Here is a 13124-nt window from a genome sequence, read left to right on the forward strand (position 1 = left end):
GGTGCGCGGGTGAAAACGCTGCGCAAGGTGCGGACGCTGCGCGGACCGGCTGCGCAGGCGAGGCCGCGCCCCGGGGCGGTGGGAGGCACGCCTGCCGCCGCTCCCGTGCCGACCCGCGTTAGCAGTGAGAGCCGGGGGTAGCGATAACCTCCCTGCGACCCCAGGCTGTAGTTAAGTTTAAGGCCACAGCAAAAGAGAAAGAAAAGGGGAAAGAGAAAACTCCCCCTCTGCATGTGTGTGTGCTGCCTGGTCTTTTCTCTAGGCTCACTTCTACAACTGGTGCGTTTCATAAGGCACATCCAAAATTCTCCTGCGTATTTGTAGGTATGTCATTAGCCCTACTAGTTAAGAAAAGTGCGAAGGTGTGAACTTTAAAGCATACCAAGGGAAAAATATAGCTTGCTTCAATAAGTTGCATTACTGCAAATAATCTATTTTATTTTTAGGTAAGTGGGGTGAATCTGAATTATTACTGCATTAGTGATTTCTACCAGCCTTTCCCACTAACATAGTATTATTGCATACATGTAGCTTCTGACATGCCGACAGTGAGAAACTATGTAGCAATCAAGCTCAGAGCACCTGAAAAGGAGCGTATTTCAGACTAATCTCTTTGAAGATACTTCATCTTCTCCCACTTTTCCTACTGTAGTACACAATAATAAAGACTTCTACAATCGATGCTGGAAGCAAACGGAGAAGACTTGCTAATGTATGTCTCACTTTCTATGCAGAATCACCTTTACTCTCATGACTCCGGAGAGAAAGGGGTTTATGTAAGCACAGTAGTGGAAACTTGTTTATATAAAGCCATGAATAAAAAATTTCATACTGCCAAATACAACTGGAATCCTGTGTGATAATCTTTGTAAGCCACACTAGCTCCTTCAGAAATTGCTCTTACTCCTTTCAGAGGATGACTTTGCTGTATGGGAACATTTCAGTGGTATGGACACTATCCATTTGTCAGATCAAGTGGCAGGAAGAAGAGAGGAATGCATTTTAAGCCTGTGTACAAATATAAAAACTGTTTTCAGGAAACAATTTCCTTTTAGAAGGGCAACTACAAGTACGTAAGTCATCTGTCTTCTACCCAAGTTCCAATTCAATATTGAAAAGGTATTCTGTGCAAGCATTAGACACACAGCTATAGAATGTCTCCCTGCATATGCAAAATTGTCTTATATTTGAAAAGAGAAGGAAGGAGACAAAATTTAAAGGACACTTAAAATACTATATATGTTATCTTGAAATGTAAATATAGACTGTAACAGTCATTGATACCTATCGATCAGTTCTAGAAGACTACAGAAATAGATCTTTTATAAGCTGAAAGTTATGTATGTTTGAAGGAAAGTAACTTTTTTATTCATATAGATAATTTTTCCAGGAGTCAGAAACTCCTCCAAATAGTAAAATACTGTGGAATTACCTTCATTTGGTGATGTGAAAAGTGCTCTGAATCATCAAGTAAACGACAAACCACAGAAAGGCTAATGAGCTTGGCAGGCTGTTAGTCTGCTCTGTTACATGAATTCCTGTGCTCCACTCTGCATAAATACAAAGCAAACAAACCCACAAAGCTATCCCATGCTCCAAAATGAGAAGTTTGATAATCAGTTAATTTTTGAGATGGTTCTTAAGTTTCCATTACTTCAAATATGGCATAATAAAAGATGGTACAATTTTGACTGTTTATTAGTTTTGGATAATGAAATCTTTCATAGCAAAAAATCAAATTGCTTCTAAATTGGCTTTAAACTAGTTTCAGTCATTGTTTGCTACTTGTGGCATTAAGGGATAATGAATAAAGCGGGCAGCCCATTTAGTAGGCAGAGATGTACGTTAAAATGCGTGTTGTGTAAACTGATCCCTTTTGCTTTCAATCTACTTTCATTAATGTAAGATGGATCAGAGAAAGTGCACCAAAGCCAAGGGCATGGTGCATTCAGAGTAGATTGGCTCTGCTGTAGGCTGAGGCTAGCTCATAATTCTAGCAATCTGTTTGGGGTTATTGGGAAAAGACTGTGCTGAACTCAGAGAATATCTTTTTTTGTCTTGCATTCTTTCCTCTCATACACATTCTCCTTCCAACATTTACAGGAGAGAACAGCATTCTCAATGAAAACATCACTAGTTTTCCATCATTTCATTAGAAATGAAACACTTGTTGCAGCAAGAAACACAATCCACAGGGACAAATTACAAAGGCAGAAAAAGGATCTTTTTAATGACTTACTGTTAACAGACTTCCCAAAGCAGCCAGAAAAGCCCCTTTTCATTTGCGTTTCTCACCTGGTATGGGCAGCTTCTACAGCTTCTGTTATAAGATATGCAATCTGAAGAATGATGGAGAGAGAGGCAGCGGCAGATGGGAAAGGGAAAAGAACAGAAAAAAAAGTAACAGTGATAGGAAGAGGGAAAAGGGAAGAAAAGTAATGGAAGGAAACAAATGTGATCGTGATGAGAAAAAATTATAATAATAAAAAAAGAAACCTGAAAAAATGTCTACAAAGAGCTCCAAATTCAAGAGTTTATGGTTAAAAAAGGTTACCAGGAGCCATGGAAGTAACCCACACATATTTGCTATATGCTGCACTGAGTTCATGCCTTACTCATGCCTTCCACTACCTAAGTCCTGACACCTATTTCAGTGGGTTGGGGTCGATATTCCTTGTTAAGCATCGACAACGTTTGCTGCATCTCAGTATAAGCGGGCAGTTCTTGTCGTGCGACATTCCTAGGAGGGAAGAGAAGCCCCGGATTTGCTAGCGTTAGTGGTGGGGTGCAGCCTGGCACTGTACCCCGGCGCGGAGACTTCGTGACAAGCCGTGGCACTAATTGTATCCCAAACCCGAGAAGGGTGGAAAGCTAAGAATAAACGTGAAGAGCTGGCTTCCGGCGCGGTAGATCAGAGGGCAGTGCTGATGGGGCCGGGGCTACGCTGCTGGGCGAGGGGCGGAGGACGGGCGGGTGACAGATAAACCACTCAGCCGCCCCGCCCGGGAGGGCGGGCTGAGTCCAAGGTGCAGGTAGAGACCGGCGCTGGAAGGCTGGAGTCCTGTAGGAAGTTGCCGTTGCTTTTCGTCCGTCCATATGGAGATCCGGCTCCTGGTCGGGGCGCTGCTGTGCGCCTGTTTAGTGGGTGAGTCTTCCACCGGGCAGGGCGCGAGGATGAAGCGGGAGAAGAAGCAGGGTGAGGCAATCCTAGCCATCATTAACCTGCTACTGTTGCCTTCCAGCCCTATATCCGTGGGGCGCCTGGGCGCAGCTCCCTGCCGGCGGGCACATACCCCTCCTCAGGTAAGGGCTTGCCGAGGCACAGTGAGGTGTGCGGCTGGCAACCCTGAGGAGGGCAGGGTGGGGTGGTATGTCTGGGCCGAGCAAACCGTGCCTTGTTCTCCTGCTCTCAGCCAAGGCAGCTCCGCGGGACCTCGGAAAGGGAGCGGCCTCGCAGCGGCGACGCAGGTATGGAGCACGGGCTGGGAGCTGCGAGGGGCAGCGGGCGGCCATGGCGGGTCTGGGTGCTGTGGGGTCTCCTGGGGGAGATGAGGCAGTCGGGACGAGCGGCTTTTCTCTGAAGAGCCCCCTGCGAGAAAGGCAGCCCCTTCCTGTGGTCCACTCCCTCGGACAGTGGTGCGACTGGGGCGCATGAGGCGGTGAAGTGTCTTGCCGGAGATGGGTGCCCGGCTTTCCCGCCCTGCACCGTCGCCTGGCGAGACCCCTCTGAGGGATGCCTGGCGTCAAGGTAACGTGATTCTCGTGTCTTACCTGAGTATGTCGGTACGTTACCATGAAATCGTCAATACATCTGATAGCGGTTGTACCCCTTGTGATTCTTTAGGACTTGTCCTTCAGTGTCGAACGTGTACCTTATCCTGGCCACAAGGAGGCTTGGGTTGGAAGGGACCTCAAGGATTATCTAGTTCCAACCGCTTGCTATGGACTGGCACAGCCAACCTGGTCCTGAATACTGCCAGGGCATCCACAACTTGTCTGGGCAACCTGTTCTAGTGTCTCACCACACCCTTAGCGTCAGTCATGTATGAAAGGAAACTTGGAATTTAAAGTGTTTAAGCAGTGAGGGAAGATGGTAGCTAGACCTTCAGCTCATTCAGAAATAGTTGTATGTAAATATGAAGCATCTTTGCTCCAAGGAAAGCTGGGGTCTGGTCTGGCTTACTCAGCAATAATTGCTTTGTGGGAGCCTTTTCACTGCTTAGTAAAAGTAAATGAGCTGGCAGTATCAGATCACTACAATTCAGTACTGGGTTTTGGATGTGGTTTGTCTTGGCAACCTGATTGTATCACTGATGGCATGTTGCTGAAATGTAATTAGGGTGTGTGGTTCCTGCTCCCTTGTTTGAGGGTGGGAAAAGGAAAGTTTGCTGTGTAGCCCTTGTTTGAAGCTCTGCAGAGGAGTTGCCTTTCTGCTTGCTCCTTCTGGGAAAAACTCCTCAGTGAAAATCATGGCACATAACTGCAAAGAGGTAACAGAATCAGCTACCGATAAGAGCAAATGCTTGTGGGTTGAGGTTCCCCTGTTTTGCACTCCCCCCCGTCCCCCCCGCTCCCCCCCAGAATTCCAGATACAATAATAGACTCTGTTTCCTTTTTGTTAACCTTCTGAGCAGAAATCTTCAGTAAGAAATAAGCTTAAGAGAAAGAAAAAAAAAATCACATAAAAATAAATATGTCAATAAATATATAAATTTGTTTTAAAAAAGGAGGAACCTGAGGAACCTTCTAGTCTTTTGAAGGGTCTAAACCAATAATGCATTTTTATATGTTCTTGCTTTTAATAAACTCCTTCAAGGCGAAGAGGTAAAGCAACACTAAGCGATGGTAGTTAAGCCCTCTGCAGAATTTTATGTCCATGAAGACTTAGTTAATGACATAGCTTCTAAGACTGGTTTTCAGTCAAATATCGAAAAAGGTATTTAGAATGCAGAAAACACCTGATATATTTTAAAAATACTTGTGGAATTGGGCAATAGATGGAGAAGTGTGAATGATAAAACTCTAGGATATGAAAATTAAATGCAATAGATCAAGCTAAGTCCTCAGGTAAAATTATGTAGCCATAGCTGGTGTTGTTTATAATGTCAATTTGGAAATATTTTGCTTGATTTTTTTATATCATTTTAGGCATACACTGTAGCCAATTTTAATGTTATTTTGGAAATATTTTGCTCAGCTGTTTGTAGCACTATACATATACATTGTAGCTGTTTATTAACAGATACTAAATTTGTCAACTGATTTTTTCCTTAATGGAAACTTTATTCTATAATTTTGTTACTGAAATATGAACATTTTAGAAGATATAGCTGCTGCTCTTCATAAGGTGAATTGAAGAAATAATATGAAATGGCTGTAACATTTGTGTTACTGTATTAAATGAATGGGTAAATGTAATTGCCTCTTCAATAAGGAAAAACTTACTGTGGTAAGCCATTGGCTTATTAATTAATACTAAACTGAGAAAAAGATTAGTCACCCTAGATGTTCTAGGGCAAAGATAGGTGATTATAGAGAAGGTGAGCAACATTGTTTTGACAAAGGCTTGCTAATTAGGACTTAATCTTCTAGCTGTCATGAATGTGGCAATATGACCACATCATGACAAAATTTCAATGGATTTTTGTAATTTGGTTAAGCAGGCCTGCTTTTCTGTTTTCTCAAGTAGATGATATAGGCTGAATTGGCTTTTTTAATTTGATGTGTTTCAAGTGCTAAAACTTAGCACTTGCAAGGGAAGGACCTTGTATGTTCACACATCATGCCTAAACTATGCACCATGCTTGAGTAAAACAGTGTGAAAGTATGTTGTCCCTCCAATTTACTTAGATGCTGTTGGGTGGCTAGTGACCATGAGTGACTTTTAAGTTGTTAACGCCTAATCTATGGGTTCTTTGTTTTGTTTTATTCCCTTAAAGTATTGAAGTGAATCCTTGACATTGTACTCTGGTATGACTTGGTATATTTCTGGTTCAGAAGTGATGCACGTGCCACTTTGTAAGTAGTTTGAGTTCAGAAAGAGTGCAGGGATTGTGACTGGCACCACTGATAGATGGAAGAATGAAGTGGAAGTTGGTTTAATAGATGAATGTGGGAAGAATGAAGGGGAGTCGAAGTATCATGACTTACCAATTTAAAAAAATTATTACAAAGTAGAGCAGACTAAAACCACTAGAGTTCCAAAGGGATATTTGTTGGAGAAAGAAGCTTCATTTACTATAGTATGGAAAACTAATACAACAAAACTCAAGATACCTTGCTGCCAGCTGTTGAAGGCAGAAGTGCTAATGAGAAAGGAAATACAAGAGAATAAATGCTTTAGTCTGTCATCACATATTTTTGAATGTTAGAACAGCAGAAGATTAAGGGGAAGATGGTAGGAAATATTTTGAAAACTAACCTGGGTGTTTATGATTTCTTGGTTGTGTTTTTTTTGGTTGTTTTCTTGTTTAAACAAAGAAACAAAAAAACCTTGATTCAGCTGTGTTTTGGATCAGGTTCTTGGAAAATAATGTGAATTCAGGACTTTATAAGACATTTTGCTAATTACGATGATGTTGCTTAGTGATTTATTCAGGCACATTGTTAAATATTTTAAGTAGCTGTAACTGAGCGGTAAGAATTTCCAAGGCTGCAGAATGTTTATTCTGAGAATTGTTAAATATATATGATGTACAGAGGCTGTAAATGAGAATGAAAGGAGAATGGAAAAGGGCACAGGGGACAGTGTTTAAATAGACAGGTTTAGGCGTGTTAGCTTAACTGACTTAAAATCTGCCAACTGTTTTCACGTATAATGTACTTTGCTCCTTTAGTGAAGTCTGGAGTAGAGTGCACTTTTTACTTTACGATAGTGTTTTTGATAACTTTTTAGTAAGATAATATGAGGCTGTGAGCTTACTAAAAGTGGTAAATTTACTGATAGTCTGTGAAGAGATTTTTAAAGTGTCTTGGCTATAGCTGGTGATATCTTTGTTCTTTCTGAAAGGAATCTGGAATGGCAGTTTATAATGCTTCATCTACTACAGTGTCCTTGTCTCGGAACAGGAGACTTCACAGTACGAAATGTGGACCATCCAGTAAGTTAATTACGTTTCTACACGATGCAACTTCAATTGTTCTTTATATTCAGAATAAATTATTTTTCTGAAGAAAAAACTGAAAATAGCTAATACAGACCTTTATGGTAAGTGGGGTCTACCTTGATTGGTCTCAAAATCATATTCAAATTGTCATATTCTTTTTAGGAATATGACAATTTATCATGGAGTTTGATCTAGCTTTAAGTTTACCCCTGATTCTGGTTTGGTCATTTGAAAGACTGTCTCTAACTACAGCTTTTTTAATGAAGATCTTTCAGCAGAGAAAACTGCTTTTGTAGTGATATGCCTGAAGATGTGGATTGCTGCCTAGATGCCATTAAATTATCTGTCCTGTATCTCCTCTGTGCTTTAAGGTTTTTTGTTTGTTATGGCTTTGCTGAGGTTATCTATGGGTTAGCAGGATGTAGTACTCTTAGCAACTTGCAGTGGTGGGTATTTGCTTGAGGAATTTGCATTTTGACTTTGTTTCATCTTACTTTCAACAATGAAAAGGACAGGCTTAAATATCTTTGTTCAAGGGTAAAGATCCTCTCTGTTAGTTGTGTAGAGCCTGTATCATGCTTTTCTTCTACAAAAGAGACACATCAGGCAAATGCTTTTCTTCTACAAAAGAGACACATCAGGCAAAGTAATTCAGGGTAATTTTAGCTAGTGATGCAAAACCTCTAGTTTCTTTTCAGTCAACCTGATTGGTTGCATTGGATGTGGAACGTACCTAATAGTGAATAGTCTGGATTTGCATTCCCTGTATTTATAGCATGAAATCCAAGACTGAGGTGTGGAGTAGGTTGTTAACTGTGATTAGGGTTGTGCTCTCTCCAGAAGATTGCTTTTAATACATACTGGCTTTAGAAGCTTTTAAGAAGTATGTAGCTGAATGTGAGGGAACAATAAAAGGGCTTAGAGAAGCACAGGATTACTCAGGTAAAGGTTATTACCTATGAACCTCTCCAGTATATGAAAAATATCATATATATATATATTCATTAGTGTATGATGAAATTGCTCTACAAATATAGCAATCTGTACCAGCAAAACCATCTGTTTTTTAGGGTTTCACCAGCTTTTTGTCCAAGAAGTTGTTATTTTCTTAGCTCTATTTATTTTTTTTTTCCAAATAAAGCAGTTTCCAAAGAGAAGATGTGTAAATCAAGCTGAGACGTTTGATACCATAATAATTGTTTGGTTCCCTAAGTTTATTTTTTTGCAAGTGAAAATTCCTTTAATGGAATTAGTGGATTTCATGTTCTGCTTCAGAACACCTAGCTCAAAAAAAGGCATTTAAGATTCCTTGTGTTGCTGTTAAAGTGTGCAATAATAAACTTGCACATAAACCCTTTGCAGAACAAGACTTCTGTTTAAGAACTCCAGCTAAGGGAGTGTAGGTTCATTGCTTATTAAATAGTCTTTATATTTGAGAAGGGGAAGATCAAATCTAGAAGGAGGAAGGATGAAATGGGTAGCAAGTACTGCATGTTAACTCCAAGTTATGGCCCTTCCTATCGGAAGAGAAATGCATGCTGCTATAGCTCTGCCTATGGACAGAGATTTGCACCAATGTCAGGACACAGTAAATATTTTTTCTCTTAAACACAGCAAGGTAGGTTGTCAGCTTCCCCCTCCCCCCCCCCCATTTTAGTGATGTCTCTATGAAAATTATTGACATACTTATGAAACTGTGATTATAACAGATTTACATTTCATCCTATTACAGTCAATTCTTGTTGCAGTAACATTTGTTCTTGCTTCCTGTAACTCTGTCTATATAGATAAATCAACATGTTTTATGTGAAACTTTTCTACGATGGGTGCATCACTTTTGTGTGCAATAGATCTCTTTTCCTTTGTGTTGTATTAGTCGGCTGAAAGTAGTTTAGAAAGTGACGTAATGTGTTATAGGTCAATGAAACAAAATGTTGGTCTAGTACAAATAAATGCCAAGAGATAAATTCTTGTGTTAGGTTTTTGTACCTAGGGGGAAAAAAAAAAGCCCAAACAAAAAACTTCAAAGCTGAAGCATATTAAGAACCTGCGACAGGAAAAACAACTTGTTTCTGGAAGAAAGTTTCAAACTATTGCTGAAAATACGTAACAGGTCACATTTTCTTATGTTGAAATGCTGTAGCAGCCATGAGTCTTCAGTTTAAAGTCACTGTTACTATAGAGGGTACTTGTGGCTTACAGTATGTGTGTTTAAAGACTGATTTCAAATGATGTAGCAGAGCAGAAAATCTGCAGCTCACTGGAAGGCCCTTAGAATTCAAGCATTAAAACTGCATCCTACTCATTTCACCTTAGTGTCAAAAAGGAAAATTTTACATCGTGGTGCAAGGAGACCTTTGTTGTCATTTCAAGGCTCTATTATATCCTCCTGAAGCCTGCATGCCACAGAAAACTTGTGCTGTTACAGGCAGATGTTTTCAAAGACTGTGAAGTTGAAGGTTAAAAGGTAATGCAAGAAATATTTGTTGTGTTAGTTCTCCTGGAGTCCAGGAAGTGCCTGAGAGATTTCTAGAGAAAGTGTACTATTGAAATTATGCAGAGTTACAAAATATAAAGTTTCAATAACACTGACAGCAAAATATAAAATACTCAATTTTAAGCTCAAAATATTGAATACTCAATTTTTTCTACTTTTATTCATGACTATAGGTCTAGATGATGTTTCTTGCAAATTCTTATCTCAAACAGTTTTTTTTTTTTTCTCTAATCAATCAATAATAATCAATCTTTCTAGTGCTTCAATAAACATCAGGCAGACCTCTCTTCTACACTTGCATAGAATTTTAAAAATGTGTCATCTTTTAAAGAATCCTGAAAACTAGAAAGTTTTTGTCTGTTTCTGTAAATGACTCCCTGGAGCTCTGAAACTGTTTGGGCTGAAGCTGGTAAATCGGCAGAATCCTAAGAACTGAGGGAACAGGCTGGACCTTGTAGCTTAAGTAAAGTGTAATCACTTTCAGATCTCTAATCTTCTGTATTTCAACTTTTATGTTCAAGTGAATCTAGTAATCAATATCCTGAAAGGAAACCTGTCTCCAGTGATTTACATTAAACAATTTTTTAATGGCATATCTTAAACAGTAGTAAAATACAGAATTCTAACACTAGGAAGTGCTTAATATTTGACAGAAAAACACTTATAGGAAGGTCCACATCAGTCACAAATCTTCAAGAGTTAATAATGTATTGATGATAATGGTATATAACAGTGAGGTCAAAATTCATCTGGAGCATCTGGATTCATGTGACAGCTAAAACTAAAGTCAAGTATTTCAAAGAAGAGCATGGTAATTTGAGTAGTCAGACATGTCCTTGAATGTGTTGGCTTTTATTTTTGTGAAAGCTTCAATTGAGATGTACATTTGATTTAGTATCTTAACTCTTGTACGGGATACAGATACATACTTTATTTGGAGTTACCTCTGTGTGCTCCAAGAGGACCTCCAAGTTTTAGTGGCTCTATCTCCCTTCACGCTAAAGGGCTTCACGTTATATAAATTACTTTGAGCTGTACTTATTTTATTCCTAATAAACATGTTAGAAGATGAGAAGATCAAATAACGGGTGAGCAAATTTGTACATGTAGTCCATTTGCAACTGAAATAAGTTTGAGATCTTAAGTAATCATTAGAGATAAGAAAGCATAATAAACTAAGGGGACACAATATTATAGATTCAAACTCATGATATCCATTGCATCTATAACAATATTTCAAAATAAATACTCATTTTGATGAAGATGCAAGATGCCTTTGAACAGTTTTTTTTGAAATTGGCATAATTGTGCTTGGAACCTAGGTGAAAAACATTTGGAAGGCCAACCAGCATTTGTTCAGACTGTAGTGTATTTCAAAATGGATTTTGGAGCTCCCTCTTGTTAGGTATACATGATGCTACTAAAACATCTCTTTTCAGAGAAGGACAACAGTAGCCACCCCTGTGAACCTTGGACAGTGATCTCTAAAAACACTTGCAATGAAATGCAAACAGGCTAGGTTAGTCTCCCTGTTTCAAAGGCTGTGATAAATAATGGGTGGGAGGTTCTGCTACTGCTTATAGGGTGCCAGCTCTAGCCTGAAGTCTCTCACTGCCTGACACTTAGTTCAGTTCCTTCTTCTTAATTCTTCAAAGAAAATTTCATGTGCCCGAGGGACTAAAATAATGTATCCATATTGAGTGGGGTTGCAGCCTATGCAGTAATTACCAGATGGTTGGAGTATTTAAGCAATGAGAGCAGCAGAGAAGAATTCAGACCTATGTTACAAGATGATCCCAAGTCTTCACTCTACCCAATAAGGAAGGAATCTGAGACAAGTCGCTTCATGACAACAATGGTCATATTATCAGAGGGACCTGCAGGTTGTAAAGGCCTCACTGGTTAGAAATCCCATTATTACTTATTCGAGACAAATCATGTTACTTAGGCCTACTACTTTCTGCTAGAAAACTCTCACCAGTTTTCAATTTCAGATTCCAATCCAATGCACTCAACTGGCATAATGTCAAAGGAAAAAGAAAAGCTAAGGACTTTTTAATAGAGGTCACTTTCAGGTAAACAAAGGACACAATATTCTGCCATGACCTTTCCTAATTTTAACCTTCACTTACTCTAGATGTTTACTACCTTTCCGCAGATGTCAAAACATTTCTTATGTCCCTAGAAGGGACCTAAACTTCTGACATGATCATATGGGTTAACTTGTTTAGGGAGCTTATATTTCTTTAATGACAGAGTGAACTGTTACAGGATCTTTATTCTGGATACCTGAGGAAGTGTTCCTGTGTTAGTTGAGCAGAATTGGATAATTAAAAAAGGCCACATTGCTTACAGTAGGAAGAGCACTAAATGTGATCTGAATCAATGCTGTATTCCACTTGTTACCTGGTTAAGGATAGCTAATGTTTGTACACAGAGCTCTTCTGCACAGTGTAATGAAAGAAATTCTACAGTGATGTGAAAAGGGAGATAAATACAAGAACTATATTTATCATATTTTCTTGGAATCATATATGCATAGAAGAGAACTTCATAAAGAAGAAAATACTCATTGTTGAGTTATTTAATTTCCAATCCACAACTGACTAACTCTCTAAAAGGGAGCCAAGGAGATCCTTCCCAGTGACCGCAAGGGTCCCCAGATCAGCTGAATGCGTTCACAATCTGAATAAATGTGGCTTGAAGTAGGTTACCTGAGCCATGCTTAAAGGAGAATCATTCAACCCGAAACATCAAAAGGGGGATAACTTCCTCTAGAGCTACAAGGAACATGACTTGAAGTCGAATTGCACATTATTGTAACTGAACAGCCAATGGGGCATATTCTTAGAGAAGCAAAGAACAGAGACGTATCTCTGATTACACAGGTCTCGCAACACTTGAGATGAAAGAGATCGATGTCTGCCTCTCTTGACAAGAGGAATAAAGCTTTTGCATTAGTGACAAGATTGGTCACTGTGAGTATGCAAATGAGATGGCTCAGTCCAAATAAATAGGGACCTTTCTACATGGTGCTTGCATTAGTTTTTAAATTGAACTCGTGCTGGTCAGGCAGGGAAAGGAGCAGTGTATCTGGGGTAGCCAGGAAAACGAGTGTTCTCTTTTACTTTGTCCACCTGCCTTGTTCTTCTCAGAATGGTCTCTTTTTTTTTTTTTTTTTGGGTGGGGGAGCAATGGTGTGTGTTGAAAATAAAGGAATCAAAAGTGGTTGTTTGGATACTTTAAAAGTCTTCATGTAAGTAATTAGTATTTATGATGTATTTGCAATACATTAATGAATGTATTTGCAATACATTAATGATAATAGCTAAGTAAACATTAATGAACTCTACTGACAAATTTTGGCAGAACTCAGTAAGGAAGTGTTCTATAAACTTGTAACTGAAGATAATATTTTGTAAAATCACATGGCCTAAAATAGATGAGCATGTAAGTGTTCTTTTTTTAATTATGGTACACTGTAAATTTCTTGAAGTCTTCCTCTTTCTAACATTATAGCT

The 13124-nt window shown here is 39.2% G+C and overlaps 1 protein-coding gene across 1 annotated transcript in view; it reads left to right on the forward strand.

The window, feature by feature from the left end:
• Window positions 1-3678: 3678 nt before the first annotated feature.
• Window positions 3679-13124, forward strand: part of OTOG (otogelin) — a gene marked incomplete at both ends in the record, with an annotated part of 96697 nt that continues 87251 nt past the window's right edge. The window contains 2 exons of the mRNA XM_080618194.1: window positions 3679-3783; window positions 7010-7100. Of these exons, the coding sequence (XP_080474320.1) occupies window positions 3679-3783; window positions 7010-7100 (196 nt within the window). The remainder of the gene's footprint in view (window positions 3784-7009; window positions 7101-13124) is intronic.

This window comes from Psittacula echo (genome assembly GCF_963264785.1).
Source record: "Psittacula echo genome assembly, chromosome: 5".
Lineage (NCBI taxonomy): Eukaryota > Metazoa > Chordata > Aves > Psittaciformes > Psittacidae > Psittacula > Psittacula echo.